Here is a 24,725-nt window from a genome sequence, read left to right on the forward strand (position 1 = left end):
CATACCTGGCTGCTGTCTTAACCTGTGGTCTATGCACAGTTTACATATGTTTCTCTTCCCCTGAGGACCTCAGATTCAGGGCGTCCTTGAGTCCCTCTTCCTTATCCTGCAGGCACTTAGAAGGATCGTGGGGCAAAGCAGGAGAGATGATTGTGTGGGGCTCTTCTAGCTGTCACCTCCCACAATCCTACTCACTGTGATCAAGGTGCAGTGACATTGATGAGTGAATAGAGTGACACCTGTCAAGCCAGGAAGTAGGTGACAAGGATCCCTTCACAGATCTCCCTTGAATATTTTAGTCACAGAGAAAAATAAGAGGACTGTGTTTGCATTCCTTGGGGGCATCTGTGCCTTTTAGGCACAGATTAGGGCGCAAGCACTTAATCATTTAGAGCTTTGTTTTCTTAAAGTCAAGGGGAAAGGTAGTACCATTTAACTCTTACACTTTCATCACAAGCTAGGTTTCTTTTCACTTAAACTGGTAGGTGAAAACTTCAAATTTTTAAAGTATGGAACAGGCTCAGTACCATCTGGAATTACAGTTGATGAATTGCTTTTTTGACTTAGAGTTTGAAGAAAGTAGATATGGCCTACATCTCTTGGTCAGGAGCTGGAAGATTCTGGTAATTTGCTTTTTCCTCTCTTCCTCTCTCCTTTTGAAACAATGCAACCTGTTTTGTGTGTGAAAATCTTAAAGACAGTCTCATGGTTCCTGAGAGTGTAGTGTAAGTTAACCCTCTGCTGCCACCTTTACTTTTTTCTTTTGTTTCCATAAAAGAAGAAAAAGTGATTATTAAGCCAGATAGACTTGGAATTAAAATCATCCTGCGGTTATGAAATATACACCCACAAAAATTGGAAAACATTCTTACCAATTTTCACCTCCAAAGTTTTCAATTGTCACATGTGTCACACAGTGACATGGAGTGATTGTGGAGCGGAGTCTTCTGTGTATTGAATATTGGCAGCAAACCCAGAGGTGTAGTGTTGGTTATATAAAGCTCATCTAGGAATGGAGGGTGTGATGAGAATTTGCAGAGAATACACATTTTTTCAACTTCATTGTAAAGGTAAACTAGATTTCTAAGGTGTAAAGTTTCAAATATTTTTTCCTCTCATTTAAAAATTTCATCCTCTTGAAAACCTAAATAAGTTCTGGATGACCAGCTTCAGCTTCGTCTTTTCTGCAAGGAAAATCTTGACGTTTTACCAAGGCCAGAGGATAATGTTCATAGGTAGCTGTAACTCTAATATAGCTTCAGATTGCCTATACTTTGGTCTCGAACATGTGTGAGTTAGATATGACTAATTTAGAAATAAACAACTTGGTAGAATCTCTGGACTCTCCTAATCAGTGCAGAATTATTACCTGCTATTTGCTTTGAGTTTCAAAATTAGAGCAAATGTGTCTTTAAGCAGACTCAGCTCCTTTGAATAATTGTCTCTTGGCCCACTCCCTTTGCCTCCCCTGAATTTGTGTGGTACTACAGCAGCTCTGCTCTGTGCACCATGCTAGGAAGCTTCCTTTTTGGCAGAATATGTTTGGCAGCAAAGCCATAGAGACAGGTGCATTCAGAACAGCCTGGGCACCAGTCATGAGTCTTACTGAGTGTCAAAAATATGAACACACTTGCTGAGAACCAGATTTATTCCATCGGAAAAACCCTGTGTGGAGCTATATGCCTCTTGGATTCTTCTTCCTAGATTAAGGTTTGCATTTCCCTTCCTGTCACAGTAAAAGATGATGAAAGCCATCATTGATCCTCACTGCTGAGTGGCAGGGAGAAACAGCACCACCCCCAGCTCTTCTTTGATCTTATACTTAGTGCTGAAAGCCTCTCCAGGCTCTAAGCATGGGTGTTCCTTCCCTAGTGGAGCTGTAAGCAGGTGAAGCCAAGTAGAGAAGCCAAATCTTGGAAAATTCACTGAAGCTAGCAGACATTTGGGGCCGAAAGCCAGATCGACAAATGGAGGAAACTTGAAGTTGACCAGAAAGATCTTCGTTGGTTGCACAAGGCTGTAAGTAGTAATGGTCTTAGCAATGCATGATTTGATCTGGTGTGAAGTACTGTGGCAGAGCTACTGTTTTCTGAAAGTGAGAAGCAATACTTAGCTCAAACCATTAAGAGAGCTTTTGGCAGATTTTGCTGGCTGTATTGAAACATCTAGAAAAAGCTACTGATTGAATTGATTATGGGAATGGAGTTTGATGACATTGTAATTTATTACACTCTCATTGCTTTTTATTGATTATGGTATTGTCTGACTTTACTCTGATTCCTTCAGCAGAAAAGTAACTCTCGTGCATATATTGAAGTGTTTTCCAGCTATGAATTCTAGGGTAGAGATTTATTTACCAAATGTGAATTCTCTTGAAGTATGAAGTTTTGTAGAAATTGACTGTGAAATGTCAGAGAATAATAAAAGCACTTACTTGAAAACTATTTGGCCTTTTTGCTCTATAATTGCTTAAAAATACTAAGTGAAACCTAAGAGTAAATATTTAAATTAAGTTTCAAACATGTATTTATGTCATTTGGGCATGTTGGGATTAGATACTGAACTTGTGGAAATTCATCATTCAGCTTCACCAGTGTGAATTTAAAAGGAAATGCAGGCAAGCTTAAGGCAAATGAATCGTCCAGTGTTCCCTAGAGTCTTGGAGGTTTGTATAGTGTAGGCTGGAAGAAGTGAGAGGAGAATACAATTTAATGATTTCTTCCATCCGATCTGATACTTTAGCAAATAGAATTTTTAAATGACAAGACTACTACAGTTGTTTACCGGGATAAACTAAAGCCACATTAAGTGAAGTTCTTTCATGAGAGAGAAATCTTTAGCAAGTACATCTCCAAGCCCTCCTCCACGCTTCTTGGAGTTGATTCCTGACGCTCTCCTCCTCAAGGTCCACCTAGAGTGGGGGTCCCCAACCCCTGGGCCTCAGACTGGTACCATTACATGGCCTCTTAGGAACTGGGCCACACAGCAGGAGGTGAGCATTGGGTGAGTGAGCGAAGCTTCATCTGTATTTGCAGCCGCTCCCCAGCGCTAGCCTCACCACCTCAGCTCCACCTCAGATCATCAGGCATTAGATTTTCATAGGAGCACCGGTCCCTGGTGCCAAAAAGGTTGGGGACCGCTAACGTAGAGTCTCAACAGGGAGATGTGTGGTGTCCTTCCTGCTTCCCTAGGCCAGTCAAGATGCCTCTCCTGGGATTTATAAAACACTGGAAAAATAAAAAGCTTATCCTCATTTAAAGGCCTACTGGGTTGCCATAATGTAATTCTTAAGCATTATTTCTGTCCTACACAATTTTCTTAGTACCTTTTGAAATCTAGAGAAGTGATAGCACACAAAGTGACTCCTGCGACACTGAGGAGAGCAGTTAGTGTGTAGCCCCTAGCCCCTCAGCATGGTTCCCGTACGTGGAGATAATGTTCACCTAGGATGCCTGTTTGTGAACATGTCGACATCTTTTATGGCATCCTTGCAGATCATACCTGGTGTGATGGGGTCTAAAGACCTACATGCACCTGCCACATCTGTTACTCATTAACTAGGTGACTTTGGATAAGTCACTTGAACCTCTCTAGGTGTCACTCCTCTCAGCTGAATAATAAAGAATTGGGACTGGTTCTCTCTATGGTTCTTCCTGGCTCTAACCATTTGTAATATCTCTAGCTGTTGCAGGTGAGCCTTAAGATTAATAATTAAAATTTTTTTTTAAATCTGGGGTGCCTACAAGGTAGGTTCCTGGTTAGGTAGTGCTCTGGTAAAATGGTTTTATATTGGTGTTCTGTCAGATTTTTAACTTATTACAGGTGACTCTGGAAGAAGCGTTTTGCCAGTCTGCATTGGTTTTGTCTTTATGATTACCCAGTTACAGCTAACATGGACTCACTAATTCCCCTTTAAAAGACTACTCTTAAACAAAAAATTATTAGCCCCCAAGGAGAATAACTTGAGGTTAAACCAAAGCATGGCCTTTCCTAGTCAGTCATTTGCAAACAGCTCTTTCATCTGAGATGAAGGACATAACTGGTTTTATGTTTTGGAGAGTATGTCACTTAGCTTTTATTTCCTTCCTGATGTCTCTCCCTACAACCAGGGAGGATGTTCCTACACGTGATAATAAGGAAATTCTTAGGTTGATTTAACATTATCTCTAAGGTAAATACAGTCATAGCCTGTGTAAATGCGGCGGTACCTTGTGAGGACTGTATTCTGGCCCCAGCCTTCTGGGTGTCACATCCACATGGGAAGAGAGATTAGAGATGAAAAGAGGTCTGCCTGAGAGACACAGTGTGATCAGAATGGCTGGGGAGAAAGAGGCAGCAGGAAGCAGCTTTATCTCTGCTACCTCTGTTTCCTTTATCATAAGAGGAGGGGAGTAATACTTGCTGTCCACTTCACATCCAGAGCTTATGGTGAGGTGCAAAAGGCGATGTCTCTAAGGTATTTTAAAATGGCTCCACAGAGCAAGGCCGCCTCCCTGCCCACAAACCCAGCGATGGAATTCAAGTGATGGCATTCTGCACCTTAAAGGTTGTCACTTGCTTGGAATAAATAAGACTATCTTTTACCAAAACCTCATTTATAGATAATTGGAAGAGAGCAAATCTCAACGCGTGCTTTGACTGGTTTCCTGAAAGGAGATATTCTGTGGGTCCAACCACTTTGGCTTTTTCTTCTCAGAATTCCTCTTTTTCTTAGAACCACATGGCTTTCCTCTCTTTCTCTCAAGGATGGTTATGCAAGGCATTAGAGAATTACTTGAAAGAACAATCTGTATGGTTCCTGCCTCAAATTACAGCAGCTGGAGGAGATGAGCAAGACAGAGAAAAGCCTGTGGAGTACGAAGTTAACACAGTGAGTGGGTGGAAGCTGTTAGGAATGAAGGGGAATAAAAACTGAAAGCAGGATCCGAGGCCAGTCCGCATGAGGGCCCCTGTCAGGCTGTATGATTAGTGTGTGGAGCGAGGCCTCACAGTGGCTTGAGAGCATGAGTAAAAATAGCTGCCTCTAATTTTCCTAGACTCAGTTGTACCGGCTTTGGAGGAGTGCTCGCTAGTTGTGATAAATGTCACTGGGTGGGCAGATGGGAGTGGTTGGCCTGGATCCTGCCCTTCATTTGGGGCTGAGAGAGCGGCAGGAAAACCAAGACTTGCTAATACACGTAGATAGTAAAACCGTAATAATATCCCTACAGGAGCTGTGTCGAAATCATCATTTCCTTATACGATTAATAAGCTGCCCCAAAGTCAAGGACGAGAAGAAGCTTAAAGATACCCACAAATAAAAAACCTTACCCTCAGTGGTATAGACAACCTTCCCCTGCATCACATTGAACAAATGCTGGAAAGCCTGGTTCTGACATGTGATGGTCCTAGTGGATGCTTGAGTCCACTACCAGCAAGACTTCTGGGCTTCTCTTCGAGTGTCACTGGATTGCTCCGGAAAGGCAAATGAGTGCTCACTTAAGCAAAACACACAGGGGTAGAGCAGTGAACTGCCAAAACCAGCAGCCCAGATACCCACAGCTGACAACAAAGTTACAAACATGGTATAGACAGCAAGCTTTCACTAGTGGCCCTGGCAATCTGGCAGGCCGAGGGGGCCAGGATAGGTAAGGTGAAAGCCTTTTTAAAAGTTTCTAAGTCAATGCTTGTCGAGTTAAGATGTATTTGGAAGAATGTGCTTCTTTCATTCTTGAAGCATTTTCCAAGCCCCAGTTGGGCTACAAAGCCCCTAACTAGTTACTAGTTAGCTAATAAGTTCCTCATGCTGCTGGTGGTATTAGTCAGGTTGGGTCGCAGTGAGAGGAGTGGCCTCCTGGTCTGCCAGCTGCAAGGGACTGGGAAATGTGACCTGATAGCACCAGTCAGCCTCAGGGTAGGGACCACTTTAGGGACTTTTAAAAACCCTCAAATATTTGGTCCTCATTACTTGGTTTTTCACATATGCACACACCTCAAATTTATATTATTCTCAAACTCTGATCATTTTCACTGTTCCTGAAAACTTTAATGCTTCCTAACTAAACGTTGTCATTGTCACTGTTACTTCAGGCTAACAAATACATAAAGTTGTCAACACATTTATGTCCCAGGTGCTGACCTACTTACTTGTAAGGCACAAAATGGTAAATGAAACAGACATGGCCCCTACTTATATTCTAGTGGGAGAGTAGCATTGACCACTGACTGACTAGTCAATCACTGCTTTAATGTCTTGGGTCTCACTGGGTCTTATACATCCAAAGTTGGGCACGTAAGCCTAGTTAAGGTGATACATCTTAATCACTTCTACTTTCATTTTAAAGTTAACATTTTGATAACCTTTGGGTTTAGCATCCTTCGATTAGGCAAGAGTCCTTAATGTTAAACTTCTAGTTGAGAACATAAGTGTTGATATAGGCACAATATATTAATTAGTTGGTAAGTTCGCCCTAACACCCAAACACACTAGGAGAGAGTTCTTGAAAGTAGATTATCCTGTTTGGTGACTCACCTTCAGACTTCTGAGCTCACTCACAGCAACACCTGCGTCTGCTTTCCTTGGGCTTCTCCCAGCTACTGCCAGCAGAAGTATTCACACGACCCCAAGCATAATCACCTGAAGTTTTGCAGTAGGCACCTTGCTTGCCTCACGCTAGTCCTGGGCTTGGCAGCACCAGACCCTTACTGAGGCCCCAGACCTACAGAAGATCACATGTGGTCCCAGCCTTGGAGCCCTCACTGCTGAGCCAGGAGACTAGACTCACAGGGAAAGTAACGACACAAGGTAGTGTAGCCTGGTGCCCAGTGCCAGCTCCAGAACAGAGTTACAGGACCGCTCCAAGGCCTTGAAAGGAGCTCCAGGTGAGTTGAGATTTGAGCTCAGCCTTAGCAGATGGTGGAGTTTAGATAAGTTGAGAGGAAGGGGAGCAGCATTTTAGCCAAAGAACGTAAGCAGAGGCATCACGGTGAGATGGAAATATCAGGGCTTTGGATCTGGATCTAGTTTCTGTGTGATCCTAACAAGTTACATAACCTCTCTGGGCCTTGTTTCCTCATTTGTTAGGTTACTACCGACTCTAAAAGATGACTGTGCCATAACCTGTAAAGTGTCTAGTACAGTGGCCTCACATGGTGAGTGCTCAGTAAACAGTAATCATAAGATTGTTATTGCAGCCATTTGAGGAGTGAGGACTGGGCCAGCTAAGCTGGCCTCAGTCCAAGGTCACTCTTTCACTTTGTTCTTACAGGCAGTGAGCAGCAAACCAGCCCAGCTCCCTGCCTGCCTCCCACACCCTGCTGCACTCAGAACAGAGCCCCTCCTTAGTACACACCCTACAGAATACTTGGCAAGCATGCTCCCCAGTGCGTCCCTGGCCTCACCCCTCTTCAGGGCTATAGAGCCAGGGGATGGGGAGCTATTGAGGATCAAGCCCCACCCTAGCCAGGATCCTTAATCTCACACCTGGCCCAGTCTCCCATGCGATCTGTCTTCCACACCTGTATCAGGTGAACTTCCTCAATCCTCTTACTGCCCTCCTCAGGCACCTCTGTAGCTGCAGTTCTAGCCTTGGCTGCACAGTGAAAGCTTCTGAGGAGATCTTAAAATCCCCATGTCCAGGCCACGCCCAGACTAAGTCTATCAGATTCTCTGGGAGGTAAGACCTCCCCCCTCCCTCACCCCATCAGTAATTTTTAAAACACCTCAGATGACTGCAAATATGCAGACTACTTCAACTTGTAGAACTACCGCAAAAGTTTGGGATGGAGAGCAGGGGAAGGGAGGGGAGAAAAGGGAGGGACTAGGCCACACAATAATCAGTAGCATCACTATCCCTGGTGGAGCTTGTTAGAAATGCAGAATCATAGGTCCCAGATTCAGAGTCTGCTTTTTTTTACCAGATCCCCAGGTGATTCCCATGCACTACCAAGTTTGAGAAGCACTGGCCCAGCTTTTATTAGATGCTCACAGTGGTCCAAGTGCAGTACCAGGTGTTTTACACACACCATCTCATTTCATCCTCACTGCCTCTCAGCTATTAATATTCTCTCTCATCAACAAAGAAGCACCTGCCATCCATTCAGCAAACCCTACTGAGCACCTACTACGTGAGAGGCTTCGAGCTAGGGATCAAAAATGGGCACTTCCTGCTGGAGGAGAGCGATGTGAATGTCAACGTCAGCACTTACCGGTTGAGTGCTCCTGGGCGACTTCTTCAGCCTCTCTGAGCTCCAGTTTCATCTTCCGCAGATCTGGGCTAGTCACATGCACAGGGCTGCGGTCATGATTCAGTGAATTTCCCTAGGCCAGGTACTCACCACGGCGCCTGGATCTAGCAGGAGCTTAAGAATGGTAGCTATTGTTCCAAATAAAAATATTCTCAGGTGGTAGGGAGAAAGTGGAGTGGGGGGACACCCGGCCTCCGCCACCTGCCGCCGTAGTACCTGCGGAGGGGCTGCAGGGATGGAAGTGAGGCTGTGAGCTCTAAAGACCTCCCAGAAGGTGATGCACGGGGGTGAATGAGGGGAACCGGCGTGTAGACAAGACTGCGCTGTCTTCGCCCTCCCTGACCCCATTTCCCTAGATCAGGCCGGTTCCCCACTTTTCTGAAGTCTGAGGTCAGAGCATATTAGTGGAGCCTGGGGTTCCAATCTTGCCCTTTGTGCCTCGAAGCTCTTTGTGGCTCTGCGAGGCAAGAAACCCAGCAGCTCCTCCAAGCCAGGCTTGAATTCGCCCCAGGTCCTCCCGTGCCCCAACTTTTGCCAGGGATGCGCGCGTGCCTGGAGAGCCGGGCGCACGGCCCGGCTGCGCCCCCTTCCGGCGGAGCGAGCCAGGGCAGCGGGCTCTGGAGGGTGCCGGGGCACCACGTGCTATAGGGAAGCGCAGCCCGAGCTGCAGCTGAGCCCAAGCGCCGCGCGGCCCTTGTCCCTCGGGGTGGGGCCTCGGCAGTCGAATTGAGGCCCTGACGCGCGTGGGGGTCTGAAGAATCAGTTTAGGGGGTTCGTGTTCCTCAGAGGGCATCCTTGTTTCCTGTAATTTAATTTTCTCTTCTGAAAGCGTTGCTAATTAAATCCTTTCTCGGGTGAGCCGTTGTCCCCTCTCCCTCGGCTCCTCTGTGTATTTATTACCCAGCACGTGCGAGGGACTTCTGGGCCTCAGCTGCCAGGCGTGCCCAGGTGGGTGGGCCTCGCTGCCTGTTTGGGTTTTAGCCCTCTCTTTGCACCTGGACCAGGCAAGCAAACCTCATAGGCTGAGTAAAAGCAGGAACAGCCTTTCCCCACCTCCCACGCCATCCCCCACCACCCTCCCCTCCCCCCGCAGCTGGTGACCTCTGCTGGCTCCAAATTCAACAAAATCGAATGTCATTTCACCTCCTCTGCCTTTCCAACTCTGAAATTATACCCCTCACTGCTTTTTCGCTTTAGCACCATTTCTCCCTTCCCCCCTAAAGTCCACAGCACAGTGCCTCAGCAGGTTTACCAGACTGGGCCCCAGTGGCTTGTGAGAAGTCACACAGCATATCTAGAGCACAGTGAAACTAGAACTCAGATCTCCTGAAGCTTAGCCTCTCAGGGGTCACAGATTCTGAAGCCTACAGGGACCAAACTGGCAGGGGAAGGGTGTGCGTAGTTCTGTGTTGGACAGTGGGGAGGGGTGGAGTCTGTGGCAAAATAGAACACGCTTGCCCCTTTGGGGGTCACTCAAATAATGTGCTCCAAGCGTGTCCAATTCTCGATAAGTCTAAGAGTGAGTCCAGTGTCCAAGGATGGTAGCAACTTGCCCAGAGTCACACAAGGACTCAGTAGCAGAACTACTGGGCACTCTGGACTCACACTGTGATGATCTTTCCAAGATGCCACTTACTAGATGGGGTATGTGAGCCCCGCTACTCAGTTCTGCCCGTTAGAGGCCTAGTTCCTGCCCCTTGCTGGAGGAGTTACCCAGGCTGGCACCACTCCCACTACTCATGTGCGGACGCCCTCTCCCTCAGGGTCCCTAATGCCTTGGATGCCACTCTCCCCTCTCCTCTATCTAAAACTCCCCATTTGGACCGCTACTGGCCCAACTCTCAGGTGTCAGGCAGCAAAAGAAGGCGGCTCAAGCAAATCCCTCCCAGAATTTGAAAGGGTAAATTGCTATTTTAAAGAAAATATTAACGGTGGGGCTTTCGGCCATCACAAGCAGGCCAGAAAGGGGGCATTCAGGAACAGGGACTCGGGGAGGAGCCCACACAGGGACTGCTTCCTCTCCGGAAAGCCTCACAGCACCAGCTCTCTGCTGCTCTGGACTCAGGGTTCCAGGTCAGCACCCTGATCGCAGCCTGCAGAGCTTGGCACTAATGCTGCCTTCAGTAGGGAGGACACTAACGTGTCCCCAGCTGTACCAGCCATCCCTTCGGCCCCTCTGGAGGCCTCTCTTTACCCATATGTCCTGGAGGATCTTTGGCAGATGTTTTCTTCTCAGAGCCCACTCCATTTTAGGGTCTTTGGTGCCTCCCTTCCCTGGATTCCAGGAGGGAGTGAGTGTGGAGCCATGCTCAGCTGTGCTCAGTCCTCTGATAGTGTCTGGTCCCCTCTTGCGGGCACCCTGACACTGCCCAGGAGGGCAGCAGCCCAGATATAGCTCAGGTCTTTTTTCCTGGCTAGGCGTCGTCATTGAGCTCCGGGGTAGGGTCCCGAGCCTGGGCTGTCTTCAGACCTCCACAATCATCTTCCAAAAGAAACTTTTCATGCAGGGCAATTTGTTCATGATTATCAGCCTGTGAGGGACCAGATATACCTTGTAGGTCCTGAAGCCAGCCTGTTTTCACCTGCAGAGTCACCTTAAGCAGCTGACTGTCAGCTCTGAGAAAGCTGCAGAGGCTGAGCCTAGTTCTTTTCTCTGTCTCCACCAATTCCTACTGTATGGTAGGTGCTCAATAAATGTGTTAAATGAATGAATCAATTCATGAATGAAAACTTGACTTCTTATTACTTTTCAGCAGGGGATTGATTGAGTGTCTACAATAGTCCTCAATAGAAAGATAGTCTGGTGTCTGGGTTCATATGATAAATTCAGAAGCAGGCAGTAATCCTAGCTCTGCCCATTACTACCCACAAGGCTTTGGGCAAGTTATATAACCTTTCTGTGCCTCAGTTTCTTCACCTGGAAAAAAACAGGTAGTAATAAAGCATACCTCAAGGGTTGCCATGAGAATAAATAGTTAATACAGATAAAGTGTGTATATGACAAGGGCCTGGCATGGAGTGAATGTTCAGGAAATGTCAGTCATTATTACTCATGGTAGAATTACAGCATCAAGGATAGTGTCGTGCCCTTCACTATGTCGTAGGTATACGGGAACCCAGAGGACTCCGCCACTGCCATTCCTGCCCTCCAAGGTTTACAGTAGGACAGAGAGATAAAACCCACACAGGGGGGAAGGAGTCAGAGCAATGGATCACTGCTGAGTGTAGAGGACGACCCCCCCTGGGGCCGGACCTCACTAGGAAAGGCCCTTGGAGACGTGGGATGTACAGAGTCTGGGAGAGGCCTAGGCTGAAGGAAGAGGCATGTTGGGACCACTAGGTTATGAGGGGTCGGGAAATGCCCACCTGGGTGTAGAGGGCCATGAAGGGGATGCAGGCCGCACCAGTCAGGATGGGTGGATTGCACATCATGAAAGGTCATCCCTACATTTCAGAGTCTCTAGCCTTTTCAATTCTATCGTTGTTTTTGGAAGCCATCTTGGTAGAAATGGTTTCCTTCTAACCCCATTTGCTAAAGCTGTGTGGGCAGGAAAGACTGAAGGGGAGCTCCCAGGAGCCCCTCTATGGGCCCAGAGAGAGAGGTGTAGGAGTCTCTGATGTGCCCAGAACTGATTCCCTGGGAAATGAATGTGACTCTGCCTGTGGTCTCCAACCTGGAAGACCCTGCTGACTATTAGAAAAACTAGAGGTCAGTCTGTGCTTGACTCACCTAAGAGGAACGCCCTTGAACTAGGGTGAGTCAGGGTTTGGTAAGTAGTGATCAGAAGGAGGAAGAAGGGTCAACGGGGAGTGTGGCCTGAGGACTGAAATCTCCTCCAACTATGGTTGCAGTATGTATATTCATGCCTCATCACTTCTAAATGGAGACTCCAAATCCCAGAAATCACCTGGAATCCCTGCCTCTGCACAGTCTGTCCTATCCCCACTTGCACCCATGGCCCTGCTTTTCTGCCTGGCCAACTCCTATTCATCCTGCATAACCCCGATGTTGCTCCCTCTGGGAAGTCTTCCAGCCTACCCACAGCCAAGTGTGTGCTCTCCTCCGGGCTTTCTTAGCACCCAGTCCTTCTCTCTCTCATCAGCCACTGAGTCACACGGTCTACAATTGGTCCTTTTCCCTGTGAGCTCCCCAAAGTCAGGTAATGGGTCTCATTCATCTTTGCATTCCTGGTTCTTGGCATCATGCCTGGCATCTAGTCGGCATCAATGACTGTTTGATGAATGAATAGAAGACCTGGGTCAGCATCATCTACAGAGAGGGAAACGAGGGCAGAGGCCAACGTCAAGGAAGACACCCTGAGCCCCACCAGTAGGCCCACCCTAGCTGGTGACCAGGTCCACCTTAGCTGGTGACCACCCTAGCTGATGCCTCACCTCTAAAGCATCTCAGACAGGGCACAACAAGGCATCCTTGTTCCCTGCTCATCCCTCTCCTTTTCTCCCTGACGGGAGGGGCTGCCTCCCAAGCATCCATGAGAGCACACCCAGGGATGGGCAGGAGGGGAATAAGGGGAACGATGAGGCCAGTTGGAGGACACAGGGTACAGAGAGGAACCAGAGCACTTGGCAGACCAAATGCATGAGTGGCAGGGACAACCATATCCTTAGGAAAGGAGACTGTCTAGAAGATGAGCCTTGGGACCTAAGAATTGGTTGCCTCATTATCGAAGAGTGGGGGTGTGATTGAAGTTCCTCTGAGCTCATCCTCTTTCCTAAGCGACTTTGGTTCTTGAACCCCAGAGTGAGGCGGTTCATATTTTGCCTAACCCAACACTAGAACATAAGCCAAAGCAGAATGTCCACTTTCCAGATGGGAATATCGAGGCACTGGGAAGCCAAGCGTCTCCCTCTATCTGGCGCGGATATGTGGGCCAGAGGACCCATGACTTAGACTCTCACAGACAGATGATACACCTCGGCTTTGGAGGCCAGAGAGTTGTGCTGCAAAGCATGACACGCAGACTGCCCTGATCCCTTCCTCCTCGTGAGGTGGCAGAGTGGTTAGTTAGGAAGGAAACTATCAACGGCCAACCAATGGACCAATGTCAGAGGAGAGTGCTTTAGGTGACCCTAAACCCCAGGGTCATGCTCCCTATCCCAGAGCTCCTGATGGCCTGTCCTTTGAGGTCACTCTTACTTCTCTGTCTCAACCTTCAGGATCACAGTGGGCCCTCTCCCCAGCACCCTTCTAGTCACATTCCACATCTGTGAAGTGGCTCTGATACCTTCCCCTCCTGACCAGCCCACAGCCAGTATTCCCACCCAAACCCTGGGTACGTCACACTTAGATCATAGCAAATGCCTCTTATTGGGTCCCTACCACTTCCAGTCTACCTGTAGGCTCCACTTTCTGAAATCTAGTTCAAAGCATGTAGCTCTCTTGCTCACGATTTTCTCTATTACCTGCCAAATTCAATCCTGACCTCAGCTTAGCATTCAAAGCTCAGGTTCTAACTCTTCGCCTTAACTCTCTTGCTTCTCTGTGGTGTCCTCTATACTCACTGTTCCAAGGCTCAGACCGGTGTCTTCTACCTGGAAAGCCCTCCCTGTCAATCTCCGTCTGCTGAGACCTCATCCATCCTTCCTTGCTTAAAAGGAAGCTAGACATGCTCTTGTCCTCTGAGTACTCTCGGTAACTTCTCCCAGGAAGTGAGCCCCTTGAGAACAGAGTTGTCTCATCTGTCTTCTAGCCTCACAATGTGCAGAGCACAGTGCTGGGTAGATCAGCACAAAATTGGTACATTCGTTCAGTCAGTATTTATTGAGCAGCTCCTATCTGCCTTTGTATCCAGGATACAGGGACGACTCCCTGCAGGTGTGTCTTCACTGCGGCATGTAGACAGCCCATGCTCTAGAATGTGTAAGCATTAGCTGAGTATGAAGGGATTAGCCACATTTCCATTCACCCCCTCCCCACCTCCCTGCAAATTTGGGGGCTGCCGCCCATTGACCTGTGTCCAGGGAATGCAGACCCACATACAACACTAGCATAGGCTGAAGCTTCTTCAACAGCCCAAGTAGAATCGGCACTTTGCAGCTGCGTGGGCAGGAAAGACTGATGGGGAGCTCCCAGGAGCCCCTCTATGGGCCCAGAGAGAGAGGTGTAGGGGTCTCTGGTTCTCCATCGGACCAGGCCTGCACATCTTTAGGATGCATCAGAGGTCATGCTCATTCACTTGCTCGGGGACCACTCCCTGCAAGGCTCAAACCCCTCTGGCTGTCCCCAGGGCTGGGCAGCCCAAGTTCTCTAGATGTTGTAGGGGCTGAAAGAACAAGGGGCCTGGATGATCCTTGGGGTGGTCATCTCTGGCTGTGAGGGAGGAGCAGGTGTATTACCCCCTTCGTCCTCTCCCCACCTGTCCTCTGGAATAGAAAGAGGAAAAGAGTTCCCAGGTCCATCCCTGGTCTCGTGTGTCCACAGATCCCAGTGCTGCAGACCAGGGGTGATATCCACACATTTACCAACCACACAGCATAATGCTGACCAATCACAATGGTCACTGGCTGAAATACTGGAGCAGGGTCCTAGGGGTCCCACACAGATGCCCTTGTAATTGCTGGATTACCAGGTGAGCCAGGGGGCCCAGGGGAGGAGCAGGAGCAGTTGGGGCAGGCAGCAGCAGTCTAGACAAAGGTGATATACCTACTTGAACAGAAGTATTTTTGATACTTCCCTTAAATATTTTAACAACTATTATGACTACATCAGTGCATTCTAGCCCTGCTGCCAACCACGGTGCCCATACAATCACATCAAATCCAATTTAAAACCACATATTTTATTAACGTTCTTCATCGACAGTACAGGGCCATGTGTACAAATGCAAGTCCCATATCTAGCAACCTCCCCACCTTTACCCCGCACTGCCCAATCTGCCAGGAGCTGACCCCTGTGGGTCTCCATTTGGCTCTCTCCCTCAACATCCTGCCTCATAGTACTAAGGCTCCAGGAGATTGGGAATGCTGGGCTGGCTTCCAAGCTTGAGCTTTGGAGTCAGGAGAGAGCTAAGGCCTGGATCGCCCACAGCTTCTCCCCTTCCCCTTCCACTCCCACTACCTAGGTTTGGCCAGAACTGGGAGTGAGGATGTTGCCCAATGACTCCACCATCCAGGCAGCCTCATCTCTCTTTCAGCCCTCTCTGCCCCGTCCTTTCCCTCCAAGTAACCTGCCCTGCTGACCACTAAGATGGCAGAGTGACCATTTTTCTGGGGGTTACAGTCAGTGCATGAAGGCAGTGACAAGATGCCTCTGATGGCAGGAACCTCATTGTTTTGTTCACTGTATAACCAGTGCCTGAAAGGGCACATAGTTGGCACTCAATAAATATATGTAGCATATTTGAATGAAGGAATATGAGAGGGAGAAGTATGAGCTGGTAGAGCCATTACTACATTAGCCCTCTAGGGGGCAGGAAGGTAGAACGGAGGAAAAGGCCTTTCGAGCTCTGCACAAGGACTCAGGATGTTGTGTGGCAACAGCTGGGCTAGCTGTGGCCACCAGCAGGACACTGTAGGGTGTGGGCTTCAGCTCTGCTGTCTGCATGGATAGCAGACTTGTGTCAGGAAAGGGCACTTGTGTTGTACTCACTCCTTCATATGCCCCAGGAGGCTGATCCTCTGTGTTTCAGAACACGTAACAGTGCTCCTATTCAGAGCCAGTCAGATAAGCGGGTCTGCCAATTGCACCTCTATGTTCTGGTTTCCCTCATTCCACAGCCTCAGCTCCACCAATCTCACCCTTCAGAGTTGAGCATGACCTTCTAGTTCTGTTCTCTCCACCACTGCCCCCACCTGCCCCTCATACTGCTCCATTTGCCTGTCCTCAAATGCCAGCCCCTTCAACTAGGAATAACACCCGGGTAGTCCTGTCTCTTTAGAGACTCTCTCTTCGGTGGCTGGTAGGGTCCTGAAAGTTTGCATCATGATTTTCAGACCCCTCCATGCCCAGCCCACCCTCCATAAAAGCAAATAATAAGCATCCCTACAGATCTTGCTTCTGGACCTGACAATCATGAAGAAGACACTAGAATCTTGGGATGGGAAGGAATTTTCTCTTCCCTGACCCTGTGCAGAAACTCTTTCCATGGCCTGCCTGCTAGAGATGACTGCCTAGTCCCTGCTGGAATACCTCTAGTTTGGGGGCACTCACTACCTCCCCAGGCAGCCATTTAGACATTGAACGTTTTTAGCTGCCAGAATGTTCTTTATACAGAGCAAAAACAATCCATTCACCTCTCTCATTCTCATTCTGCATATATCCCAGCACCCAGCTTCTGTGTGACCCTCTCTCTTCCCCTCCTCTAAGTGTCCCCCACCTCTCTCGCTCTCTCTCTCTCTCTCTCTCTCTCTCTCTCTCTCTCTCTCTCTTGTTTGACTTCTACGTGTGCACGCGCGCGCGCGCACACACACACACACACACACACACACACACACACGTGTCCCCTTCTATGTGGTTATGCAGTCACATGCCTCTCTCATTTATCGGTACATCCTTTTCTTCTCTCTTCTCCTCACCTTCCCAGCATTTAGCAAGGATCCAGAGGCTGGAGACTAAGAGGAAAGGCTGGAAAAGTGCCAGGGAAAGGAAGCTTCCAACTAGGTCCTGGACTGGGCTGTGGTGGCCGGGCGGGGTAGGGTGGACAGGGGACAGCAGCTGGAGATCCCAGGCCATTTGTTGCTGTGGCCCAAATAAAAGGCCTTGCAACTCGGGGGGTTGGTTGAGCAGCAAGCTACTGAGTCCTTATTCCCTCCCACTGCCCATAATTCCACAGAGAGGATGAGGACACACAGCCCTCCTTCTCAACCTCCTTAGCAGTTGGCAGAGCTGACTTGGTAATTTTAAACATTTGGTAATTTTTAAACATTTTTGCCAGCCTCCGGGTCTCAGGGAGCATCATACCAGCAGCAAAAATCCACTCCCTACTTCCAACAGGGGGCATAAAGGAAGAGCTCTAGCAGATGGCAGTGATGACGTGAGACATGGTGGAGAGAGGACAAGGCAGGCAACGGGGGAAAGTAGGGAGAAGAAACAAAAGCAGAGACCTCCTAACAGCAGCCACCCGGCTACCCCATGAGGAGCAGAGCAATACCTGGGCGGCCATTTTTCTTTTTGTCATGATTCACCAGCCTATGTGTCACAGACCAGCGGTGGATGCTAGGACCTTACCAGCCCGAGATTGTAGTGGGTCATGGATGGAGACAAGGATGCAGTGGTCTTATGTTTAGGAGAGGTCAAGACATACACACAGAGAAATGATGGCGGTGCCAGCTACTTGTCCCGCTGCTTGGAGCTCTCACCTCCGACATTAAGCATGGGGACAAGCAGGCCCAGCAGCCACCTCTTTCCGAACACTTCTTGTAAGTTCTTGCGCCAGGGCCGGGCCCTCACCGCCACCCCCTTCCGCACCTGGTGGCGGGTCTGCCCTCGGAGGATCAACAGCAGCTGATGGCAGCAGAAGCCAGCGCAGGCCAGGCCGATGGCAAACCAGAGGTAGAGCATGAGGATGACGAACATTTCAGAACCAAGGACAGCTCCTGCAGGGGGGGCGGGGAAACACCAGAATCGCTTTACACTCAGGCCACGTACAGAACTGCCATCACGGTAGGCGCTTTCTGCTAGGAAGAGAAGGAGATTAATGATATCGAAGCTACATTTTGCAGCAATCTCAGCGCTGCAGCGAGGGAGAGGAAGGATAAACTAGTTACCCTAACTTTTTCTTAGTGCTGGTGGCTCCTGAGGCAAGGGGAGAGACAAGGATGTGGGGAGAAGTGCCTATACACTAACTAACATTTTCTGAGTCAGAGATGCTGGTCTCTGTCTGCCTTCTCTTCCTGGTCTGGAATCAGGGAGAAGGGATTTTTCCCAGGAGGAGAGAGGGGTGAGCTGAGGATCCTAGAGAGGGAGCTGGTGCCTGGGCAGCTGTCTAGACTGGAGCAACTTCTCCCTACGGAGCTGGGAGCATTGGTTGGGAGGACTTAGGAAAGTGACAGCATGATGGAGAACAGGGCCTAGTCATCAAGAAGAATAAGTCACGAGCTCCTAGGGCAGTGCAGAATGACGAGTTAAAGAATAATTCAGTCATTAATGTTAACAAGTGTACAGTGTGGCCACCAGAACATTCAGTCAAAGCTGTCCTGTCAGTCAGAGCTTGCTAAAACTGGAAGGGGCCCCCAAGGTCATTAGTCCAGCCCACTGCCTTGGGCAGGACCTCCTGTAAAAACCTCTATACCGATACTCTCTATTACTCGTTCTTAAACATTCATGGAGTAAGAGACATCACAGTCTTCTTCAGAGTAGGGGTGGTCAGTCCATGCTAAATTTGAATGTCCCAACTCTGGTCTCACGCAAGTTTCTTAACCTCTCTGAGTTGCAATGCAGTTTGTTCATCTGAAAAATGGGTATAATAATAACGATTCCATAGGGTTGCCTGATTCAAGAAAATCGTGTGTGAAGTGGCCAGCTTTCTGGTTCACACTCAGTGCAGTACTCCCTGCTGAAGGCCACTCATAGGTGAGGAGGCTACATCCAAAAAGGGCTCAACTTTAACTCCTTAGTCCATAGAGCTTTCTCCTTCTCCTTGGCTGGATTGCAACTTTGGCAGCCACGGTAGAGACACCTACTTTGACCTACCCAGCAGCCAGGGCAGTGGGCCCTAGAGAGAACTCAAAAGCCCTCCTCAGCCCCTCTCTCCCTGCAGAGCAAGCCCAGCACCACCTCCTCCAGTGAGATGAGGGGCCCTGCTCCACAGATCCCATCTTACAACCCCTTTGACCTCTGCAAATCTCAACCATATCCCTCCCTTTTCCAATTTCCCCTGGCCCAGCCTGCCTCTTCCCTGGTCTCCCCAGGCTCCAATTTCCAGACCCCTAAGGGTTGGGCTTTTAAAACTTGTCCAGTCTGAGCAGTGGCGGACTCAGCTGCCAGGAGGATTGGGCCCAATTTGGGTTTGCTCATTAGCAGCTTCTTCTTGCCCTCAGCTCTCGGAGCTTTGATAGCAGGTTTCTCTTTGCACAGTTGGAGACAAATAAGCCCAGCTGCCCAGGGGAGGGAAGCTCATTCCAGCTGGCATTTTGAGCAGCCCCTCAGCTGTCTGGGGGCAGCAGAGGGACAGGGCTCACATTGGGCTGTGCCATCCCTCTGACCCACTTCTTCCTGTCAGCACAGGTTAGCTCAAGCAGACACGTGCAGGAGGAAGGATCCAGGGACCATGGATCCCTTTGGGCTCCGGGAATGCTGACAGGCAAAGATGACCCTCAAGCTGAAGTGCGAGAACATCAGAGCTGTCAAGTGCAGGCCTGCCTTCAGCTCAACCACAGGGACAAGCCTGGGCTGATGGAAGCTGTTTTCCATGGGCTTTTTCTCTGGCAATAAATCAAGGCATGAGGAAGACCTTGTGGCCTGCTCCCGGCCCCTTACGGCAGCTACAAAAGGCTATTCTGGGGACCTGCTTTTTCTTGAAGTGTTTGAAGTTGTCTAACCTGGCTGCCTCAGATCCTCTGAACTATTTAACAATAGTTCTGCTTCTTTTAGAAAATCACAGTTTTCCTAAATGGCCTGAATGGTCACATCACCTAATCTCTCCATCCCTGCTTCCTACCAAGCATCTATAACACCTTTGACAGATCATCGCCTAGCATCTTTGATATACATCCAGGGACAAGAAGCTCCCTCCCTCCCAAAGTGGTTCATTCATCAAAAAAGTAGCTTCAGAGAAGCAGTGTGGTTGGTGAAAGGAATATGAGCTCTGGAGGCTAGCAACCCTGAGTTCATACCTTGGGTTGGAATCATGCTGGCTGTATGGCTTTGAAGCAACTTAATCTTGCTGACCTTTTGGTTCCTGAGCCTTTAAAATACATATAATAATACTTACGTCACAGACTTGTCATAAGGATTGGATGAAATGAGACCTGCACAATAAGTAGCACATGATGAGTGTTTGACAAACGTTAATCCCCTTTCCCTTCTACTAGACTTTCTGGTGGCACCCACTCTGCTAGCATACTTATCAAAATGCCATAACAATGGAAATGATGGCATCATTTCCATTTCCCAAATGAAAAGAATGAGGCTCAGAGAGGTGACACAATGTACTGGTCCCATGAAGCCAAAAGAGAAGACGACTTCTAAAATCCACCTGTCCAGCCTCTTATCTCTTCAGTGTCAGCAGCCATCAGAGGACCCCTTCCACTTCTAACTCACAGGGCCCACACTTACAGCCAGTCCATGTTCTGGTGGCAGATCTGACTCAAGGGCAATACCACAGCTGGGGACAAGAAGTACCACAGTTGCGGAATAAGAGCTCAGTCTATTAAACAACTTGGGGCTTCTTCCTCCCTCCTGTCCACCTGTCTTCCTGAGCAGCTGCGATAGTGTATGTCCTCAACCATTTGAGTTGAGAATAGTAGGGGAGGAGATAGGGAGGGAGAAGCTGAAGAGGTGAGGTGTATGCGTGGGAGAGGGGAGAGTAGAAAAACTGGGAAGGGGAACAATGAAATGTTGGCAAAGGAAGGTGAGATGGGAGAGACGCAGATTAGAAATCTTGGCCTCCTTTTCCTAGTGGGTGTGGTGAGGAGGTAAAAGATAGTGGGACTCATCCTTCTGCTGAAACAGGAATCTGGGCCCAAGGTAGGCACTGACTGGCTCTGTTCTCCCATCAGATTAAAGAAATAGGTCCCTCTTCCTTTCTTTAGTGTCTCCCAAACCTAGCAGGTATGGACAGGCCTCAAGACCAGGCTTATCTCAAATCAAACCATTTCAAGATCTTCTCTTTGAAACCATCCATTTTTATATGATGAAACTACTTGGAAAAGAAAGTGTAATCAGGCTCTCTGGCTCTCCTCATTCCTCCACCTGCCTGTGCTCACACTCCACCCCCTAAGCCCGCCCACCTACCCTCCCCCGTCCTGGTTATTTTGGTCCCAGAAGCCTCCTATGCCAGCACCAGGATCCAGAAGGGCCGAGAGCTCTGACATCTGGGCCCAGCTCAGCCACCAGCCCTCAAGGCAACCCTGACAACTGGGTTCTTCCTGGGCCTCTGTGTTTGTTCTCACTGCCAAATGGCATAATTGTTCTTTGCCTGCAAAGGACCAGGCTGCAGCCCCAACAAAGACCAAAGTGATGGCTCCCCACAGAGTAGAGCGGAATTTTTATTAATGTCCAGCCCAGGGACGTCAAGACAATCTTGGGTTCTTAGTGGAAGTAGCTGCACTCTGTCTTTGTCCCTGAAAGGTCAATGGGTGAGAAAACATGTATTCCCTATGCTGCTAATGGGGACAGGCCAGGGGCTGCTACATAGTATTAGTAAGATTCTAGGCAAGCCGTTTAATCCATTTGAGTCTCAGTTTCTTCGTCTGAGAAATAGAGTTGCTATCATATACACACATGCGTGCATGCTACCAGTTGTCAGAATCGAGTCAATCAGAATCAAAGGCCTGGGTAGGGATGGAGTAGAAGGAAATGAGGTGGGGGCAAATTTCAATACCAGATAAAGTGGTAAGAACTGCCACCAGGAGCGAGGTCCTTCTGGGTCAGGTATCAGGAAGCTGTTCTTGGGGCATACTACATAAAATACAGTCCTCGACAGAGTTCCTAGCTGAGCACCACTGTGAAGGCTCACATGCCTGGCTCCTGCAGGTGTAAGAGCATCCTGGAGGCTCAGATCCCTCACCAGTTCCATGACTCTGGTGTGAAGATGGAGTCATTAAACATGGCTGCATCCCCAACCAGGTGCCCCCTGCCCCAAGCCATCTGCAGGCTGGAGAATCACCTGATGGAGGTCAAACATATTGGGCAGGAGGGCAGAGCTTAGCCTCTTGCTGGGGCTGGCCTGGCATCCTGTCAACCTGACTGTGGTTGGTTGGCAAGACCTCTGGAAAGCAAAATCCTTGGTAGAATGTGTGAACAGCTTTGGGGTCCAGGCAGAGGAAGGTCGTAGCATGGGTGTACCTCACAGGCTGCATATAGGGCTGGCCAGCACCCAGCCTTGCCTGGCACATAGCAGGTATATTTCCTGGATTGCCACAATTCTATGAGCAAACGGACAGTGGCGAGCAAGGAGGAGATGATAAATGAGGATAAGGGTGGGGAGAGAAGTTTGCCAGATAAAATACAGCATGCCCAGTTAATTTGAATTTCAGATAGATAACAATAAAATTTTAAAATATAAGTATGTCTCATGCAATATTTAGGAGATACTTACACTAAAAAGTTATGCATTGTTTACCTGAAATTATAATTTAATTTGGCATCCTGTATTTTTATTTGCTGAATCTGGCGAACTTGGGGCTGGGGGTGTTGGAGGAGAGGTCTTTGTGTAGGGCCCAACCTGCCTGCCAAGGCCCACTCACCAGAGAAGAACTGGCTGATGGAGGTGGGGAGGAGCGTGAGGAAGGCCAGGGGATGGGCGAAGGAGATGGAAAGGACTGCAGAGATGTAGGCCACACCAGCCACCATGGAGTAGAGGCAAGCAAGGGAGGTGTAGAGGCAGAACAGGACGAAGTTGCGCATGTTTCTGCTGCCAATGCAGTTGCCGGTGAAGAAACAGTGATGGTCGTGCCTCAGGGTAACTCTGGCGCAGACTCGGCAGAAGTGGGTGCTGGGTGGGGGACATAGAGCCTTCCTGGCCGAGGTCCCCTGGCAGGCATCCATGTCGTCAGGGGAGTTCTGGATGACCAGGACGTAATTGCCCAGGGCGTTGGTTGAGAGGAACAGGAAGAGTGCCCCGTGGAGCAACGCAGGCGAGAAAAGCGGAGCGGCTGCGGGGTCCTCGCGCATGCTGGGCAGGAAAAGGAAGAGCTGCAGCACGAAGGTCACCAGAGAGATGCACAGGAAGTAGGCGGGGGCCACCACGTTGAGCAGTCTCAGGGCCAGCATCCTCGATTACATTCCTAAGAGGCCCAGGGTGAGAGGAAGACTTACTGCGCTGTCCAGGGGGCGCCCCAGGGCGTTTCTGCGTCGCTGTCTGTCGGTGCTGCTCCACGAAAATCCTTGCTCCCCGACCCCTGTCCCTCGATCACCCCTCCTCTCTTCCCTTGCCCGGGCCCAAGCAGGCATGAGACCCCGAGACCACAACGGCCTCTGAGGACCAGGCTTTATTTCCAGGGGCCCAGCTCCCTCGGCGCTTCGGCGCCCCGGGGTCAGGCAAAAAGAAGAGCGAGGTTGGGGCTTGTTCTCAGTCCGTAGAGGATGAGGGGTGAGGGGCTAGGACTCCGCTTCCTTATGGCAGTGAAAAGGAGCCCAGGTTTGGGATTTCTCCTTCAGACCCCTTAATAGTTCGCGAAGGATTTGGGGTGGGAGCAAAGAGAAATTACCTCCCGAAAGTCCAGCTTCACCTCCCCTTTCTCCGCTCCCTGCTCCCCCACTTTTTGGGTAATATTCAGGGACCTCACCAGTAACCTAATGCTCTTTGGGGGTTTGTGTGCGGTGGGCTCGTGATGCGTGTGTATGCGTGTGTGTGTGGCGGGGGGTGAGGGGTTCCTGTGTGTGACTCTGTACGTGTAATCTGTGTGCGCCTGGGTCTCTGTGCTTGTGTGTGTGTATATCTGTGTACATACACGCAGCCGCTGCCACCTGGCTTTAAAAAAAAATCAATTAAAACAATCGATGCACTCACACACGCGCTCAGACACCGGATGGGGTAGGGGGCACAGCCCGAATACCTGTGTCAGCCGGTCCTGGTCAGCCCGCCTCTCCGACGCTGGCAGCCCTGGCTATTTCTTTGCAAAGAGCGTTTTCATTTGAGGCGACAAAATTAAAATCCCCCCTTCGCGCCTGCCTCCGCCCTCCTGGAGCGAGAAACCCAAACAACCCCGATGGCGCCGAAACCCTTTCGGCACCAACAAGCCCGCCCTGGGCGCAGGAGTGGCTGCTTGGCCAGCTTTTCAGCGGATCGACCCCCGCCGCCGAGTGCAGCCCCCACCGCATCTCCACTCAACCCCGGTCCCCACAGCCCTGGTTCCTGCCCAGCTTCGGAGGCCGCCGGGAAATGAGATTCTGGGCGCCCGAGAGAACTTTTCCAGGGGCTAAGGAGTCAGGGAGCCGGAGGAGCAAGAAAAGTTCTAGGAAGGTTGCTGCACCCAGAGTGGGGGAGAGCCTCGAGGCCTCCGTCCAGGCTGTCCCGTCCGAATGGGCGACTGATCACCTTGGAGTCCCCTCTGCAGGTGCCAGTGCCCCCCGGGGACCCGCGGCCGCGGAGGGGAGCGCAGGCCTCTCTCCGCGGCAGGGGCCCAGCGCAGGGCACGCCCCGGGAGTGGTCGCTGGGAGCTCGGCATCACCCCGGCCGTGAGCTCCTTGGGGCTGCGGCGGCGCTGCCCACCCCAGAGAGAGCCTTCGGCCTCGGGCTCCAGCAAAGCAAGTGTCTTCCCCACGCTGGTCGCCAGGGGGGCGCGGGAGCAGCCTCCAGATGCGCCGCGGCGCCTGGAAGGCGAAGGACTGAGGCTAGGGGAGTATGGGGCTCTCGGCGGGCGGCCGCAGCCGGGGC

The 24,725-nt window shown here is 49.9% G+C and overlaps 1 protein-coding gene across 1 annotated transcript in view; it reads right to left on the reverse strand.

The window, feature by feature from the left end:
* Nucleotides 1-17,169: 17,169 nt before the first annotated feature.
* ZDHHC22 (zinc finger DHHC-type containing 22) overlaps nucleotides 17,170-24,725 on the reverse strand; it is an 8,169-nt gene continuing 613 nt past the window's right edge. The window contains exons 2-3 of the mRNA XM_006925475.1: nucleotides 22,594-23,133; nucleotides 17,170-17,781 (exon numbers count right to left, since the gene is read on the reverse strand). Of these exons, the coding sequence (XP_006925537.1) occupies nucleotides 17,516-17,781; nucleotides 22,594-23,119 (792 nt within the window). The 5' untranslated portion in view covers nucleotides 23,120-23,133 and the 3' untranslated portion in view covers nucleotides 17,170-17,515. The remainder of the gene's footprint in view (nucleotides 17,782-22,593; nucleotides 23,134-24,725) is intronic.

This window comes from Pteropus alecto, unplaced genomic scaffold, assembly GCF_000325575.1.
Source record: "Pteropus alecto unplaced genomic scaffold, ASM32557v1 scaffold8, whole genome shotgun sequence".
NCBI classification, from domain to species: Eukaryota; Metazoa; Chordata; class Mammalia; order Chiroptera; family Pteropodidae; genus Pteropus; species Pteropus alecto.